Below are 17,873 nucleotides of genomic sequence, written 5' to 3'. Positions count from 1 at the left end.
CTTCAATCGACTTGTCTACACCTTGGTGGGGTGGAGACTTGGTAGATAGGAGTCGACTGAGGACGACCAGAGCGGATCGGATCGAAACGAAGCCGAGGAAAAAGTCGAACATGGGCCTGACTCGAAAGCTGCCTGCTGCTTCCGCCTAGTATCCGCCTTTGCTGACGAGTAATGGTGTGGGTGCTGAGGGATTTGCCTCAGTGGCTGAACAGCCGACAAGAAAAAGAGAAGTCGAACGAGAAGAAAGTGGAAGAAGAGGTAGGAAAGAAGGAGGACGAAACCAAACTTACAATGGAACTCACGCAGCTCGTCGATCCCACTTTGAGCGCTGTCCGACGCCCCCGTATCCGTCACTTTCGGCTGTCGGGCGCCCAGCGACGGTACCACCAGCAGCAAAAGTGTTGACGCCCTTAAGTCTCTTACATCCTCCGCAACATCACTAATTGTAAGGCCGATAACAGCATTGGCTGCATCCGCGCCAGCGGCGGCAACGACGAGAACGAGGGCCGCTATGGGAGCGGCAGTGACAACAGCAACAGAAACGCTCGCGCTAGCAGAAAAAATCAGTCAACCTAAGTCATCTATTGTGTTTGTAGGCATAAGGGGCAGACAAAATAGGATCGAAGCTCGCCCAATGTCTAACATAATGCAGACAGGCAGCATTGCACGGTACCCGTTGCGCCATCGCCGGGACTGCTTCCGTGGTAGAGCAGTGGGTAACGTGTTTGCCTGTTTATCAGATGAACACGTGGTGGCCTAGGTTCGAAATCGGGCGTAGATTACACTTAGTTCCACGCTAAGAAGGGCCAGTACATAATATTGGAGGACTTCAGTCAGTGTCGCACCATAGGAGTAACAACATGCTGGAAACAACAAAATGTATCGAAATAAACTAGCTAATAAAAAAAAAAAAAGATCAAACGCCCAGTTGAGTTTACACTGCAGTAATAATTGGCTGAGAAATAGCATTCTTTTAAGCGTAAGGCGAAACGAAAAAGGCCACCGCTTATGGTAAAATGTTACCTACGTAGCTAAACAGGCTTTCGCCATTTTTAAAGAGGTCGCACTACGTAATTATCACTTACACAGCACCGACCGGGTTCGGATTTGTGGTTTATTTTCTAGTATGAGACGCGAACTTGTATACTATCTGTAATTTTGTATGCGCATAATCATCTATTGAATTTGCAAGTACCGAAAGGTACTGACAGCAAGACAAATGCCAAAAGTGCAAAAAGTGAGCCAACTACCAGAAGTTAAATGTAACACGCAATCTGTGAGGTAATCGTCCAATATTTTCTAACTAAGTTGTATACAAATTAACAAAAGGAATTGTCTTTTTTTTTGTTTATATATACAGATTCTATTTATTTTTCTGCGTTTGGTTGTTGTTATAGCTTTTGTTTGTCGTTGCAATATTTACACGAAATGTTTATTATTACCTACTTATTGTCTTATTATTTCCTTATTAATTATTATGACAGCTTTATTTAGTTTGCTCAATCTCTCGCCTTTTATAATTGGCTATGGCAATTCTTTACAGCTCTTGAAATGATTGTTATAATCATCTTCCTTGCCTCTTCCCTTGTTTCCCATCACCAAAAATGAAATCAATATATATATATATATATATATATATATATATATATATAAGCAAATAGAATTGTTTTTCCGAAATCTGCATTCGGACGCTGTAATCGAGCTAGTTGCGATCTAGCGTACGTTTTTCATTCCCTAGAATGAAGAAAACGACGAGTACGTAAATCAGTACAGCTTGTTTTTTTGCCAACTGAGCGATAGCCTCCTCCAGTAGCCTGACTTCATTCTATGACACAGCCGAAAACGGCCTAGCTGCCTACCCGCTTGCCTTCCAGCCAACCAGCGAGACTTTTCTTCTTTAACAGGTATCCGTTGACGGGGTGCACAGGACTACCCCGGCGAGAGGCGCACACACACACACACACATACACACACGGCCACGGCCATAAACATATTAAACGGCATCATTCTCTTCCGCATTTTGCTGCTTATTCTGTGCCCCTGCTTCATTGTCCATCTTACCTAATCATATATGTTTCTCTCTTGCTCTTTGTCTCGCACTGTCTCTCTTTCATTCTGTGTTCAGTTGTCCGTCTGCCGTCTGTCTGTCTGCTATGTCGCTGGAAACATAAGCACGTAGCCGGCCTCGCTGGTGAGCTGTGTCGAATAAAAGAGCGAGAGGCAACAAGAGGGAAAAAGGGGTCTGTTTCATCATACGACGTCTCCTCTCTTCCCCAATCCGCGTTACCGCAAAGGTACATTAAAGGGGCTCCTGCTACCAGCCGCAGGGATAGTGACGAGGCTGGATATGGAAACATTAGCAGGTTTGTGCTGCGCTTGCGAAAAGGGATGACCTTAGAACGATCTTCGCCGTCGAAGTTGCTGGGGTGGTGGCGACATCGGCGCCGATGTTAGACGACCTCTGACCTTTGTCGGAGGAGTGGGGACGGACGGGCGCCTGGCAGGCGGCAGTCGACTCACGTTTTCCATTTTCAGTCAAGCGTAATAACGGCCTACCGACAAACCACGCGCATTTACACACCTCCGTCGGGGGCGCGCGCGCGCACCGCTTACGACGGCCTGAGAGACTTGCGCAAAAGGAGAACTGTTTTGAGTCTTCCCCTGTATCTTGTCGCTTTTCATTTAAATAAGTTCTACGTTTATTTTCTGTTATGACTTTTCTGTTAGATGTATTAATTGTTGTTATGTGTTTGCTTCATTGTTGCTATTGTCAGTGGTGCCATGATGTTTATTGTTAACATTATTAGCCTTATGTAGAAAACTAAATTTTCATTTACTACTAACCGACCTACCCCGAACAGGGTCAAGCTAATACTTTTCATCTTGTTAGTATTATTCAGCCGATAGCAAATAAGAGTTGTTCGCGAAAACGCTACTTCTTTTCCCTGTCGTATCGTGTCAAGGCCAGGTCGGTAGATCAACTTGAGCAGACTCGGTGCCACTTCTGACGATAGACGTCACGCTTGCTTCTCCTGTTTCTCTTCGCTATTTATCTAGTTATTCCGCATTTGGTGTCTATCTTGGGGCAATAAAATTACCCTTTACTTTACCTAACCTGCGTTCTCTGCTGAGCCCAAACACGGCGACCCTCTTTGTTCCTGTCATCCTTCTCTTTATAGTTACGGTTGCAACACACCGCCATTCATCAGCCAGAAATACCTAAAATGTGTTTGCTTTTTTTTTGCGCTCTTATCCGTAGACCTTGTTCGTCCTTAATTAATACCATATTAATAATCCACATACCAGCGATTCCCATAGTTTTCATCTGGCTTACAATAGACTTTTTTCCATCGTCCGTCATTTAATTTATATAATATAGTACATAGACGCCGACCGATTATCCTGTTGTCTCCTTCCATTTGTCCCACTTTCACTCTTAGTGGTCAAATATCTCAAAAGGCAGTTCGGCCATATCGCTCGTTACTACAATGCGCACCTACATGTTTCGCTTGTATCGATTCTTTTTCCAGTGGAACAGCAGTTGCAATTAAGCCAACAAACCTCGTGGTTCCCGTCGCATTCTTCTACCCTTGGTTGCCAGTGCGAGATCTTTATACTATTTACTCTTCGGTGATCTGTTTTCAATAGAAGCTGGAGCCTGCCGTGAACAGATTTGCCACAGGTCTGCGATTGTGTGTTACATAGATTCAATGATACTGTTTAGTAATTTTAACGGAGTATAATGTACTCTAGTAAATTGCAGGTCTGAGTAGTCTTTTTTCCTATGGTCTCTGGTATCAAGCAACCGACTGCATTTGTTAATAATGGACGCCCCTAGTATACGCTATAGGACCATAATTTTCCCGGCCTTATTGACGACTTATAGCCAGTTGCTAGTCGAATATACATCGCTACTCAATTGTACTGAAGATGATGGAGCAGAGAATTTTTGCACAGCACACAAACACGCACACGTATTTATACCTACACATATGTACAATACAGAAGTATGCACATTTTTTCATTCCACTGAATTATAGTTGGGTTAGTAATAGTAATACAGAGTTAATAAATACAAACCAGATTTTAACGCACGTGTCGCTAACGTTGAGATCTCTTACTAAGGGGAAATTGAAAAATTCACGCGTTTATGAGAGAGAAAATAAGCACATTATAGTAGATGCGACCCACCAGAAGCAAAGGCACCGACGGAAAGTGTTTTTGTTGTTGTTGTTGTTGCTGCGGCCTGTATTTTTCCTTCCTCCCCCTGCCCATCTTCGTTTCACTATGACCGAGTACCCATCTACGCTATATCGTTGGCTTGTTATGTACACGAAACACTCGTCTGATGCGATGATCGTAGAACGATTGTGGCCTGAATAAGCGGGCAGGACATCGACAGTTCTTGGCAATGACCGAGGCGTCAGCAAATGGCGAACCACCAACTGAACACCAGCTCCGTTAGCCATCCCCTCATGTCTGTTTCGTTTGCAGTAGTATTGGCCCATGTAGATTCTGGTGGCCATAGTTACTTCTTCTGCTGTAGAGTAGAAATAAAGCCCGTCTGTCGCTCTAGTGGCCTGTCGCCGGAAGCACGTCGTCCTCGAGCAGGAGGGCCAGCTTCCGCTCGATGTTGTCTCGCCACCTTTTGTTTCTACCGTCGTTGCTGTTCCTGTAGTTCCCGTTACCGTCTATAACACCCTGACGAGCGTCGTCCTCCCACCGCTGCCCTATCTACTGCTTGTTATCGCTATTTCAGCTGATTTTTACCTACTAGCCACTTGGCACTTGCTTCTCGCATCGTCGCCTCCCCCCCGACGTCTGATGATGATCCCGCTGTGGATGATGATAATGATCCCACTGCCCTTTTGCCGATACTGTTCTCTACTTCTTTTTCTCCTTTGTCGTTCTCATCACCTTAAGTGTTTGTAGCACCTATTAAAACTTCCGACATCGGCGGCAGCGCAAGCGAACATAACGACTCGTTGTTTCGTGTTTCGCGTCGCCTTCTCGTTTTGCGACAGCTGAAAGCCAGAGGCTAGCTTCGAGAGTTGATATGCATGCCTCTCCTTTCTTCGGATGGATGAAAATTTACTGCCAAACCACTCTGCCACTTCCACTTTTTCGGGCAGTTGGCTCAACAGCTATTTTGTTTAGCTCGTCTCGTATATAGTTTTTCTATCAACTTAATGCTGTTTCTCAGTTTTCTCATCCACCATGCCAGCAATGAACCGCTGATGATTATTACGATAGTACATAGGGTAAATGCAATCAACTGTTCGTATGTGCTGCTCTTTCTCTGATGTCCATATCTTACAGCGGGATGAAGGCAGGGAAAAAAACAGAACGAAGAAGACGTATACGTACTCTTTAGTCCCCTTTCATCTAGGTACATCTCCACCCGCCTGTAAACATATTCGATCTTTGGTATCATAGTGCTTGTATTAAGTAATTGCTTTATAATATTATAGTAGTTGTAGTAGTACACAAAGTTCTATACATAGGCGTACATAGTCCGTTGTCTCGACTGAGCGCCCTGTTGAAGGCTATATCCAGTAATCCCGTCGAGTGTTATAGAAACGCTTGATGTGATTGGTTACCTATTCATTCGCTTGTCTTTCGGCAAGTTGATTTGGTTCGTTGGAAGGGGATAAGTGTGTCATTCCGGTGTAAAGATGTTAGAGTAGGAAGTATCCAACGACTGCCAGTATAAATATGTTGTTGGACCGACAGATTGGGTTTGCGACTGAGTTGTAGCTCGCTGGAAGGTCAATCCAAACGAAAGATTGTTTTGTCACTAAATGAATATATTTAAGGAAACATTTAACACACATGGCTGCCCGTTTTGTCACGTGAAATGGTATTCTCTTAATCAATACCATACCATTTTTATATATACTCACAAAGTACGCGATCATTTGGCGGGAATAGGTCATTTGTGATCGTGTCCGGATCGAAGACCCCCGGTGTCGGTTTTCGAGTACGTTCTGTAATCAAAAATACAAGCAAATAAATGGTGTGAAGAGGAGCTTCTTCAATGTGTTTCCACTCAAAGCACTTCTTAAGAATCTAAACCATGCAATCCTATTTTGCTTCTATTCGTGTGAAGATATTGAATGTCTTCATTCGAGGAATCACTGTGAATTGTGTTGTATAGTGTAGTTAAAATCCGGCTTTGTCTCCTTTTTTGCTTTTGTATTAGATGTCTCTCGTGTAACATTTACCTATATTCACTGTAAATTGTCTAGCAAAATCGTCCTGATGAAGGCTAGCTCTACTTCATTATCCCGGTTCGGTATGTTTTCACACGTAGTTTAGATGCGGTCGCAACATAAACCACTCGTTTCGCCACGTACACCTTGCTTGGCCTCGTAACAAACGGCCTAGTATGCACGATCATGCCAAGACAGGTCTCTCAGCGTCGTAAAATGACCCCACTCGAACGTCGTGCCTGCGCGTCTCTCCATCTCCTAACATTTTTTACTAACGTACTATGCCCGTAACTAGCTACCATGTCATTTTTCTCTTCAGCTAAGCGCGTTACTTGCAGCGTAATGTCCGCGATCGCCAGTTAATCAGACCACAAACTACTTCCAAATCGTGACAGCATTGTAGAATAAATGCACGCCTGGCCTGGTGTTCCCTTCTTTTATGATCCATTACTAGCTGATTTTCACGGTTTTTTTTTAGCTTCTATTGAAAGACTTCCGGCCGACACTCTTATCTCTTCTATTCCTTACCATCTTTTTACTGCACGTTAAGAAAGCATTAGACAACACGCATTTTCGGCAGTAAAGTTTTTGTTTAGGTTGCAGGGCAGGTGTTACCTTTGGGCGTGGTTTTGCTCTTTGCATTGTTCTTCGGACGGCTAGTCTCCCGCGGGGGTGCCGGCCGTCGAGTTGTCGTCGTCTGAACAGCTGGAACTTCTGCAATATCCAGTGTCAACAAGCACTGTCATTCAGGCATTCTTGCCGATAGCCCCTGACACCTAACAGCGCAGGCAAATGCTGGGACTTTGCTTAGTCGCTTGCTGCACGAAACATCCATCCGACATGTTGCGCAAAAGCGGGCACGATATATATGTTATAAAACACGTACATGCGGCCCTTGGGAAAGCGAGAAGTCTTTACGCTGTCTGCCGCCGAGTCAAAAAGCTGGGTGGGATATAAGGAATAAACAAAAAGATGTTGCATCCATCTCAGACATACATCTCAGTCATGCAGGCGACTGGAGTAAGTTCGGAAAAAGAGGAAGTTTAAAATTTGGACGACAGGTGATTGACTGGTCCTGTGAAGGGCTGCTATTTTAGGCTATTTCATTTAGCGTCCGAAGTGAATACGCGCACTAGATAAATGCACACGACTGGATTTGTCTGGATGTATTCGTGGTGGGAAGCGGAGACTCGACTCAAGAAAAAAAAGCTATTTTAAGAATTCTCATTACTTTTCTCTAGTTAGACGAGGATTGGGAGAATCTAAGTCCGCGTTGATGGAAAACACAATCTACAACTAACTTCCATCCAACTGCTAATAAAATAGGAACTTACAACCTGAGCGTCTAGTTCCACCATCCAGTCATTTAATAATTGGAACTACGCTAAAAGTGTTATTAGACAATCGAGTAAATAAAAAAAAAATGGGAAATGAACAGCCGCAGCAAAGTGAGGTATTTCCGTGTGTACGAGTCTTTGTGACGGAACAACAAAGCTTAAGTTGAAGGTTATATATGCACACAGAGTACGAGACACGACTTCACCTATGTCGACACCGACTCGATCGTGTAGAAAATGTATTTTGATAAATGTTCTACACATTTCGTTACCTTATCAAAATACAGTTAATGGTGCAAGCAATCGTAGCACAAAGCTTACCGTAGACTTTGATTGTTCCCTCGGTTTCTCCTAGAGGATTTTTTGCCACGCAATGATATTCGCCAAAGTCCTCCGGAAGGATATTCCGAATCTGCAATGACGAATCGGAGCCCACGTGTCCAAGCGGGGGCTTTTAGATATGTGCATCATCACAGGCAGTAGGTCATATTTAAAATATATAATAGGTAGTATTAGTATAACTTTGGGCCGCAATTCTGCTATAAATTACAGGTAAACTTATTATTATATAAAACTGTTCATATAAAATTCAAGTTCCTGCAGCCATTGTATAGCTTAAACCAATATCAGCAGATTTCAATAGACCTCAAGATACATGATGTGTTTATATGGCCCAAGAGGATGAATCTCGTCCAGGAAACGCCCGCCTGCGGACCCGTTCGATATGATCTCTCCATTCCGAGTCCAGTAGGCAAGACCGCGCGGGTGACATTCCAAATTGCACGCCAAACGCACCGAGGAGCCGACGCTTTGTCCAAGCAATTGATCCGTAATCCAAACCATAGGGGCAACTAAAGTACCGAAAATGTCATAACAAACAGGACCCATGGGTCAGTGGTGGACTTCTCGGCGGTGGAGTCCTTTCATGTGATACATTTGTGATCTGCGTCTATCTAGGCTTGTGTCAAAAGCATTTCAACATTGTACTTACATTGGACGTCAAGCTTAATCCTTTTGCTGACTGAAGGGGGGACATTGTTTGAAGCTATGCAAAGATACGCTGCCATATGGAGCCGGGACACTTTACTGATGTTTAACCATGGTCCCTTCACAGCATTAGCTAAAGAGTGAAAGACAAAATGAAAAATCCAAATTATCATCTATTTAAGAAACGTTAACATTCACCTGTGAAAATTTCCAACCTAAGTTGTTATTAGGTCAAAGTTTCATCTGTTCAACGGGTCTGGTCGGGAATTTGCAGAAAAAAAAGTTACTTCTACATCACTTAAATAGTGAGACGGTGATTACGGAGGTGGCACCGCTCTATATTGCCAAAATTCGTCAATTCTCTAAAAAGAATAAGATCATTCGCGTATCTCACCAAGAAAACAACATTTGCATAGCTTATTAAAAAAGCAGGTTCAATGAATAGGGCCCCAAGCTTATTAACGAAATGGGTGACCCTATCGGGGCGGTGATAGATCACACACGTACAGTGATCACCCGCTCCTGTTTCGAACTGTCAACAGCCACCAACAACAACGTAGGGTTAAAGGCCACGAAGGCTTCGGACAGGCCAAATGCGTTAGAAGTGATGTCCGGCTATGGACGCTCATTTTATGCTTGGGTAGTCCGTATCTTTCCGGGCCTTTGTTGATACAGGCTTCAGCCATTGACTAACGATACCGGAACGTTCACCCTGCTTATTTCAGCATGGATAGATAAACGCCAATGAGCGGCTAAATATCATGCGATGAAGACATTTTAGGTCAATAAATAGACTAAAATAGGTGAGAACTATAATTTTATTACCTTCGTTTTGTCCGTTAGTCTTTATTTTTGGCAGTATTTTTGCTATGATTTTAAATTTTTAGAACGCGCAATTTAGCATCTTTGCGTTATTACTATTACTGATATGTGTAACTAGTGCAACCGGAAATTCTCTTAGTGTCTTATTCATTAGCTATTGGTATTGTTCTGTATTATTACCTTTCAATGGTACAAAAAATGTTTGCTATATCAGTCAATCTAGTTAAGGTCACCTGAACTTTGTGCGCGTACTACTAAACCTGGTGACGCGGGATCGTCTGTATACAAAAACTTACCAAAGACATTCTTTGTATTCTTCTTATTCATTATATCTTTCTATTTGAAGAACAATTGTTTAAGTGATTGTCGAGTGATAGTGATGCGCGCCAAATTTGAAAAGGTTTACTTTTTATGATCCGTCTAATAGCTAGAAATGAAAAAAAGTTATCTTTGTCTTGACCTAATGGATGAAGTTATCTAGTAATTTAAACCTGTATCTATCACTGGCAAATGAATGGCTAGATAATATCACGAATATTCAATAAGGGATCATTATACGTTTATATACGTACATAATATTATACTGATTGTACTGACTTTTAAATTGATCTAATTGCATTTCTTGATCGTCCTCTCGGCGCCATTGTAGCGTTGGTTCCGGAATGCCTTTGGCCGCACAGAAGAGGGAGACATCGCTTCCCTCCTTAACGTCGGTATCCGAACTTGTCTCTTCCTCTTTTATCGAAGGTGGAACTGAAATACGACGACCATTTTAAGATAACATTTAGTTAACTATTGCGCATTAAATATCCGTTGCTATTCTACAGACGCGTTGACTCGCAAGTATTCGAACGCTAGACAAAGCAGAATCGACTTTATATAGTTCACACGTAAAGTTGGTTACTTCGAAGTACTAAATCAACTTGTTGCATTTCTCAAGTAAGTTACTTACCGACAACATCGAGGTACCCGACTTGATACTTCATTGGCGAAGTATTGATTTGACACATGTATGCACCTTTGTCCTTCTCCTGTACATCGCTAATGACGAGATTCCATGTCCGATGCCCATTGTGTGTAACCTTAAAACGGTTGTTATGGGTGATTACCGTTTTGGATAGAGTTAGAAGCGTGTACTTCTCGACGTATAACCACGCGACCTGCGGATTTTGCCAGTAAGGGGCAAATCAAAAGAGATATCAAATTTACGAGTGGGCTCAACAAATTTCTACAACTGCTAGCTAATAAAAAGCACAAAATGAAAATTTTGATGGATAGGGATGAGCAAATAAGACAACGGAAATAATAAACTTTCATCTAGACAAACATTCACAAATAGATTCTTCACGTTTGTAATGTAAATCACAAAAACATAGTATCTCATCGAGGCCTAAGTTCAAACAAGTGACAATACATTTTGTTTGCTTCAGGGAAGGATGCAAAGATGACAAACATCCTTAAGTACGGAAGCTTCTCAAAATGGCGCCTAGAATCGGAGATAGTTTAGAGCCACTTTTCTTAATGTGACCTCAATGACGCTAAACTCACTTCGGCTCGTATGGACAATAATTTGTAGTAATTATAAAATTAAATGAATAGAAAGCAGTGAACATATGTATGCACTATGAAAGCACACTTACGGCCGTTACTATGTATACATCGATGTCTTATAACGGATTTCAGGAAACGTCTGAGCCTTCCACATTTCGTTTCCATGAGGCTAGCAAAAAAATTTAATTCATTAAACGAAGAGAATGGAGATCAAATTAAACACCCTCTTGATCTCCTCCCAAGCTGTCTGCTACCGACTCTTCCTGCCTGAAAATCTCCACTGTCCGTAAGCCGGGAGAGAGCACAGACTCCCACATGTTCGCTATTGGGTTTTTCTACCACTATAGAATCAGGCTCTTTCGCTCATGGTCGGTCATAACAACTATACTATTACCGAATCGAGTTGCACTGCTACCTTCAATTCGGCGTCTATTGGAGATTATCAACCGCTGGAAACCCTGGTCCGGTTCGTATTTTTTTAGGGCTTTTTTTCTTCGTCAAAAAGAATTAAATCCCTTTACTTCATCCTTTGTCGAAACAGGCTACCAATCTAATTAGTACGTGACGATGCACGTAGAAAATAGTATTCTTTCATTGTTTCCACCCGCGCTGTATAGGTACGTTTTGTAGAATAAATAACAGTATTCCTTCCTAAGCCCATGCATGAACCTGTGATTCTGTCTCAACGCAGGACGTCAAATCATCTAGAGGGTGGCTGTCCCCACACTCAGGGCTGGCCGACGTATTGTCACATAAACAGCAGAGAGTATGGTGTCGAGACGAGGACCTGAGCACTCGAGTTAATGGGCTAGCTCTGGTGTGGCGTGGATTGGCCATCTAATCACGCCCAGCCCTGATCATAACCAAGCTTGCCCGCTCTATGATACCCGTTTTCCGCTTTCCCTTATGCCATCTTCACAGTGATCTACCACATGACCCCACTTGTTCTCTGGCGTAGCTGCTTCTACGTTCGCGCACGATCTCCCCTCGATAACCAGCCTTGGTTTCGCCTCTGGGACCACACTCTCATGCTTTCATTGATGCCGTTGATACTGTTTTGACTTCAGGTCCTTGCGTTTGCACAATGTTGTACGAAAATGCCACCGCCGTCGCCGTCACCAATTCGTCTCTCCGTCCTCCCACCGAGCTTAATGCACGCTCGCTTGCAATCTACAGTCCCTCGAGGTCTCGTCGCTACCGCGGTCTAGTGCTCATCCAAGGTTCCCTAGCAAAGCTGTCCCGTTCCACTCATAGGCCCACAGGCGTTTGGCCCGCCACTACTCCCTCTTCCTAGCACTTTTCTTTTGTCCTGGCGTACTACTGTCTAAGCATCCTGAAAGGATCACTAGTATTGCGCAGCGTTAGGCAAGCGGCTACAACAGCATCTGCTGCTTGAGATCAAGGAGAACCTTAACCGCCAGACTGGTCGGACGAGGGGTGGAACGAGAAGCTCTGTCTAGCCAGACGGCAAACGGGCAGGCGACCATAATTGTGGCAAATACGTCTCGAGGGACCTGTACGGTGTTGTTGGTGTCATCGCCTACTTGTCGTTGTGTTGTTATTTCGTTCTGGTTACAAGGGCATATTGCGACTAAAAGAAACCTCCGAAGTACTACCGACTAGTCCTGGCACACTGTTCAGACATAGATGAGGATAAAGATTGTAAGGTGTCACCGCGGCCATTCAACCACTAAGCGGATACTACAAGGAAGTTGGGCAATAGAATAGACGAAGGGCGTATAAGCCGGTTGAGGCAGTTTGTTACAACACTGCCTATAATGGGTAAGCCGCCACGTAGTTTTTAATCATTGGATTAAACCTCTCTTTTTTTCGACAATTTTTATGTCATGTCCCTTTATGCTTCTAAAGTTGAAAAAGTTTCTAGGTGCGAGGGTAGTTACAGCCCAACAGAGGAAAGGTCGCGAACTAGGCCTCGAATGGTAATATGGAAGGCCAAACCATCGTGTATGAAGCGCCAGATATGGCTAGTTTAAGTCCCGGGCGGGGTGCGTTCAGTTTCATTGGTACCAGTGACAAGCAGTTGTATAACCAGATCGTGCGCGAATTGACCTCTAACAAACTGAATTGGATTGCTCTAGAGACAATTTATTTTATACAGTGCTGGCATAAAGTATTTATTATATTATTAGATAATTTGTATTATTTTCCTATTAAATAACTGCTCGATGAAGGTCTGTCATGTGCGTATGTAGGCAAGTTTACTGAGCAAAATTTTATGTTGAATTGAATCTGTTTGAATTCTAACTGCCCCCCCCCCCTCCCCCCATTAGTGGGGTAAACATTTTTCTATTGTTTATTAGTAAATAAGTTCGATGAAATATGGAGCAGCCAAGCTGGGAGAATTTATTTTTCCCGCACCCCATAGTGCCGGCAAAGGATTTTCGGTTACATCAAGCTGTTCCCCATGCAGAGCTACGTTTCAATAATAATGAGCCTTTTTTTGCTTTCTTACCACGTCAGGCCATCGTCGGATTCATTGCTAATGTATGATATCTTACTACATTTACTACACTTATACAGCAAAAGGCATAATAGAAAAGCTATCAGGATTGTTGGCCCGGTTATTATTGCGGGGAGGTGGGCGTTGGATTTATTGTTTGTGTGCTAAGATCGACCGATGCACTGAATTCATTAATTTTCATTTGTGGAAACGACCATTTCATGTCTCGTGCGAGCCGCTATTGTTCGTTAGCAGGAGCTTAAAATTGCGACGACCACTTTGAGTCTAGTAAATTTTGTTTACCAGTCAAAAGCACAGGTTTCCACTAGCATATGAGCACCGCATATGGCTCCTTATAGTTATCCTTGGAAATATATAAAAGATCAGGAAAAAAGAAACAATACAAAACAAGAACAGGCGCCCTATTTGTCGTTGATCATTAAAAAAAAAAAAAAAAGAAAACGTATTTGATTTTTCAAGCACAACTGCGACAAACGAACAGTTGTTTTACTTTAACTCTGCACCATTGCTTGCAAATCTTCTTAAAGGCAATGTCTATGGGAACTACTTACTTTTTATAGGCGCAGTACATTTTTCCTAGCGGACTGCGTAAATTTAGCGATTACATGAATATTTTATGTATCTGTACGCCTTTATGTTGATTTGCAGATCTCTATGCATGAGTATTAATCCTAGAAATACTACAATTTGAACAATGAGCACACCGTTATATTTAACAACGACAATAGAAGCCATACGGATAATACAATAGCGCATTTCTCTTTTTGTGTTTGTACGGGATCATAACGCTAACTTAAGTTGCTGCATTTCGCCGAGGAGTAAAAATTTAGGTCGGACCTAACGAAAATGTCCACCAACTGTCGACATCCTCTCCTGCAACGGTCACGACAGCAGCAACGACTCTAAGGCCGAAGCCTTGTCAGCAAGTGCATCGCCAGAGCGGAAAATCCCATGCTCACATTAGCTAACCTAAGAAGAGTTGTCGTAGCCAAGGTAGGTAAAGAGGTCGGAATGGAAGCTCGTAGGGTAAAACGCTGGAACTACATGGGCAAGTGCGATTGTTCGGCTCGAGGTTTCACTCCGATATCTCGTTTCCGGTGCAGCTCCAGCATTTCCCGGGCTCCCCGTCAGTCTGAGCTCCTAAAAGAAGAAGCAAGCACAGAAAGCCCTTGAACGAGACAGCGGCATAGACAGAGACGACAAAGGTTAAGCGATACAAATTATCCTCGATATATTATATTTAAAGACGCTGAAGAAACAGCAAACGATCCTGTGCCTGCAGGCCACAGGGGATCGCTGACAACCGGCGACGAACCGTGCAGCTGCTACGGCTATTTCTGGTGCTACCGCCTCGTGGAACGTGAGAACAATTTTTGAAGTTTTCTCTTCATCGGCCTTTTCCTGTTCCCACCTTTGTCTCGTCCTCACACCCCGCTTGGCTTGTTATATCCTTCTACGTTATGCATCACAAGACGCTAATTATGCAATGGAGGTTTCGTATGTTCACATAATAACCAATATAGCATTTGTTTTAAATTGAACTGCAAATACGTCAAAAATTGTACAAATTGTAGTCGTGGATATGTACTCAGGATCGACATGATTTCTTTTTTCTACCTCAGATTTTTTCTATTTATGTTTTTCCTGCCGTTACTCTTTTATTGCTCTCTTCCGTTTCCTCTGCTCGCGTTTCAAGGAAGCCAAGCAAAATAACGATATAACACTAACAATAACTAGGCAGCAGTCTAACAGAACGGACGACGCAAATTAGTGAAAAATTATCCTGCATGATTTACGTCGGTTCTCTGCCATCGCTCGCTCCAAACTGTGGATGGCGTTTACACCGACCACCGAGACGCCGTTTTCGATACCAGTAGAAGGACCGAAGTGGCTTTTGTGCTCCTCATGGCGGCTTGTTGTAAGGGCTCCGACAGGACAAGTCCGCCTGGCCGAACGGGACTTTCTTTCTGCTCTAGAGCGCTATAAAGAGCCTTATGGGCAGGAATCGGCAGTGCTGCCAGCTGCTCTATCGTTGTTGAAGTGTTACAGCTGGTACCATGCACATAGATAGATGAGCACAGATGTCCACAAAGACTAAAGTGACTTTTAGCAGAAAGCAAGAAACAGAAAACCTCCTTGCCGTACTTCTCGGCCGACACCGTTTGTTGGCTCGAATTTTCGTTTCACATCAGTTGAGTTTTCAACGGCGTCCGTGATGCCTTTTCCGAGGTCGCTTGTTTTTTGCTGTTGTTCTTCTTTTATATACCCATTGTCGGTGTCGAGAGATTACCACACTGAAATGAGTCCAGGCGACGCCGGCACGTCCGCGCAGGAATTTCTCTATTTCGACGTCAGTAACCACGTGTTTTACGTACGCCTCGCGCGCCGCCAACGTAGCGTCTCTCAGCTCTCGTGGTATTTTTCTGCAGTGGCATGGTACGTAGCAGCAGGCCGATAGGACAGAACCGGGAAACAGTGACGGCAACGCCACTGAGACTACGAAAGACGTCTTTTGTTGCCACAAAGCAAAAAGCCAAAGGAGAATGGAAGAGCGCACTCGAAGAAGAACACAGTGCCTCGCTACGTCAGTTGCTAGTCGCTGACTGGCAATGGCTGTCTCAGTGGGTTGGCATGTTGTATCTTCCTTTTCGTCCTCTTGCCGCAGTGTAGTAGTAATATGCGATGTGCATCGAATTGTGGGCGGACGGCAATTTTCTTCTTCGTCGTTTTCCCATTCCCATCCCTGTGGGAACAGGAATTCCTATTAGGTCATTCTCACTTGTCTACCCTCGATGCAGGCGCGGTGACGATAGCAGTCTCATCAACAAACATAGAGAAGGGACCACTCGTTCCTTAATACTGACCTGGTACTTCAGACTACTAACACTGCAAATGGCTCGATGAAAAAAATTGAAAAAAATCGAACTACATATATGTATATTTACATCAGTGACGCATGCGGTATCGATGATACACGCAGGTACCGCTAATTGAAGATTTATTGATTTTCATACCGAATGCGCACCTCTGCAACCTTCCTTTTACAATAATTGTTAACGAAAACTCATATTTACTACTTAGACGGTCAGATTCGTCTCATCAGATAGTAACGATACAAACAACGTTTAGCTCTTTTTTTTTTGTTAATCCTCTATGTAAGCATGCTCGCTTATCTAGTTTTGGAAACAGCCTCAGAAAGCATTCGTCGTCGAAAACCTGACTACTGGCTCTTTTACGAGCTTCACGGTATGTTTGAAATCTTTAGGTTGCTGCGAACGTTAGTCGCCGCGGGCGCCGCCTCTGATTCCTACTTGCAAAACGCCCTATTCGATGTTATGACGGACGGCGGGCAGACATTGGCCGTTTTGAACCGTCTACAACATGACCGAGCGCCCAATACCCCTACAGCTCGTATCAAACAGCCCCGTCAACACGAGCTGTTGCTGTTCAACCTCTGCTACGTAAATCCCATCTCTTCCGTATGTAGGAGTAACAATCCGTTGGAGGCAAGATATCTAGTGAAGCGTCGCCAACGGCTGCAAATTGTTAAATTGGATTCGATTTTTTCCCATCTAAACTTCGCCGAATGGGTCCCTGTTGGAAAAGCTGTTTACGCCGAAAGTCATCGTTCTATTTGATTTTTTTACCTTACGGTTAAATTGGCCGTTTTTATACAGCAATATTTGCCAAGCTCTCTTTTATTTTTCATTAATTTTAAACCAATTCATCTGTTATTGATTGAATGTGATAATGCAGGTATTTAAAATTATATCTAAATTATAACTTACAACAACCCAAATCGTGAGAACAAGTGTAAGCAAAATTGAAGAAAACGCAGTAGATCAATTACGAAAGAATCACTCGTGCTTCAGAGATCAACACAAGCTGAACTTCAAATTTTGCTTCTGAGACGTCGACGCGAGGCGAAAAGGATAACGCAAATCTTGAAACATAGCTACGTTTTCTCTAAAGAATCGGACCGCCTTGGAGTAATCTACAAACGGCAAGGGTATTGTTGGCGACACGTAGTTTTGCCGGCTTTGAAGGAATCAAATAAAGCAATGCAATGCTTAAATAGCGTTAAATTCCTAGTCCGTGATGTGACAGCGATTGCGAACGTTCGATTAACATGGCATAAAGTTAGGGTGTTGACATTCTTGAAGGCCGTGCTGTCTCTGTGATGAGGAACCACGTAAAAGGTAACAACGAGAATGTAACGCATGTGCGATATAGAGGATTTAGCCAACTTTTGCCAACAAAGGATATGTAGATACAACTGTACATATGTAATAATACTATTTGCTGCAGTTACATAACCATGGCATCATGTGAAATAGTAGGAGTATCCTGTCGTTAGCCCTAGAAAAGCATATCGTGTAGCTAGCGTACGATTGTTACTATGCATAATAAGCGGCGAAGTGCTATATATAAAGAGGAGATATGTAGCCACTGTGTGAATTGCCTCGGAAAAGCCATTGTCCC

At 43.3% G+C, this 17,873-nt stretch overlaps 1 protein-coding gene across 5 annotated transcripts in view; it reads right to left on the bottom strand.

The window, feature by feature from the left end:
• Positions 1-2,617: 2,617 nt before the first annotated feature.
• Positions 2,618-17,873, bottom strand: part of LOC111251474 (lachesin-like) — a 67,984-nt gene continuing 52,728 nt past the window's right edge. For 3 of the 5 annotated variants that reach the window (XM_022808069.2, XM_022808071.2, XM_086990528.1), the window contains exons 3-10: positions 10,311-10,518; positions 9,956-10,111; positions 8,541-8,669; positions 8,195-8,400; positions 7,871-7,961; positions 6,828-6,926; positions 5,904-5,987; positions 2,618-5,761 (exon numbers count right to left, since the gene is read on the bottom strand). In XM_022808069.2, the coding sequence (XP_022663804.1) occupies positions 5,679-5,761; positions 5,904-5,987; positions 6,828-6,926; positions 7,871-7,961; positions 8,195-8,400; positions 8,541-8,669; positions 9,956-10,111; positions 10,311-10,518 (1,056 nt within the window). In that variant the 3' untranslated portion in view covers positions 2,618-5,678. The remainder of the gene's footprint in view (positions 5,762-5,903; positions 5,988-6,827; positions 6,927-7,870; positions 7,962-8,194; positions 8,401-8,540; positions 8,670-9,955; positions 10,112-10,310; positions 10,519-17,873) is intronic. The other 2 variants (XR_002673799.2, XM_022808070.2) reach the window with 2 other exon arrangements.

This window comes from Varroa destructor, unplaced genomic scaffold, assembly GCF_002443255.2.
Source record: "Varroa destructor unplaced genomic scaffold, Vdes_3.0 BEIS01000005.1, whole genome shotgun sequence".
NCBI lineage: Eukaryota > Metazoa > Arthropoda > Arachnida > Mesostigmata > Varroidae > Varroa > Varroa destructor.
The sequence above is the reverse complement of the archived record's forward strand: the minus strand, read 5'-3'. Positions and strand labels throughout refer to the sequence as shown.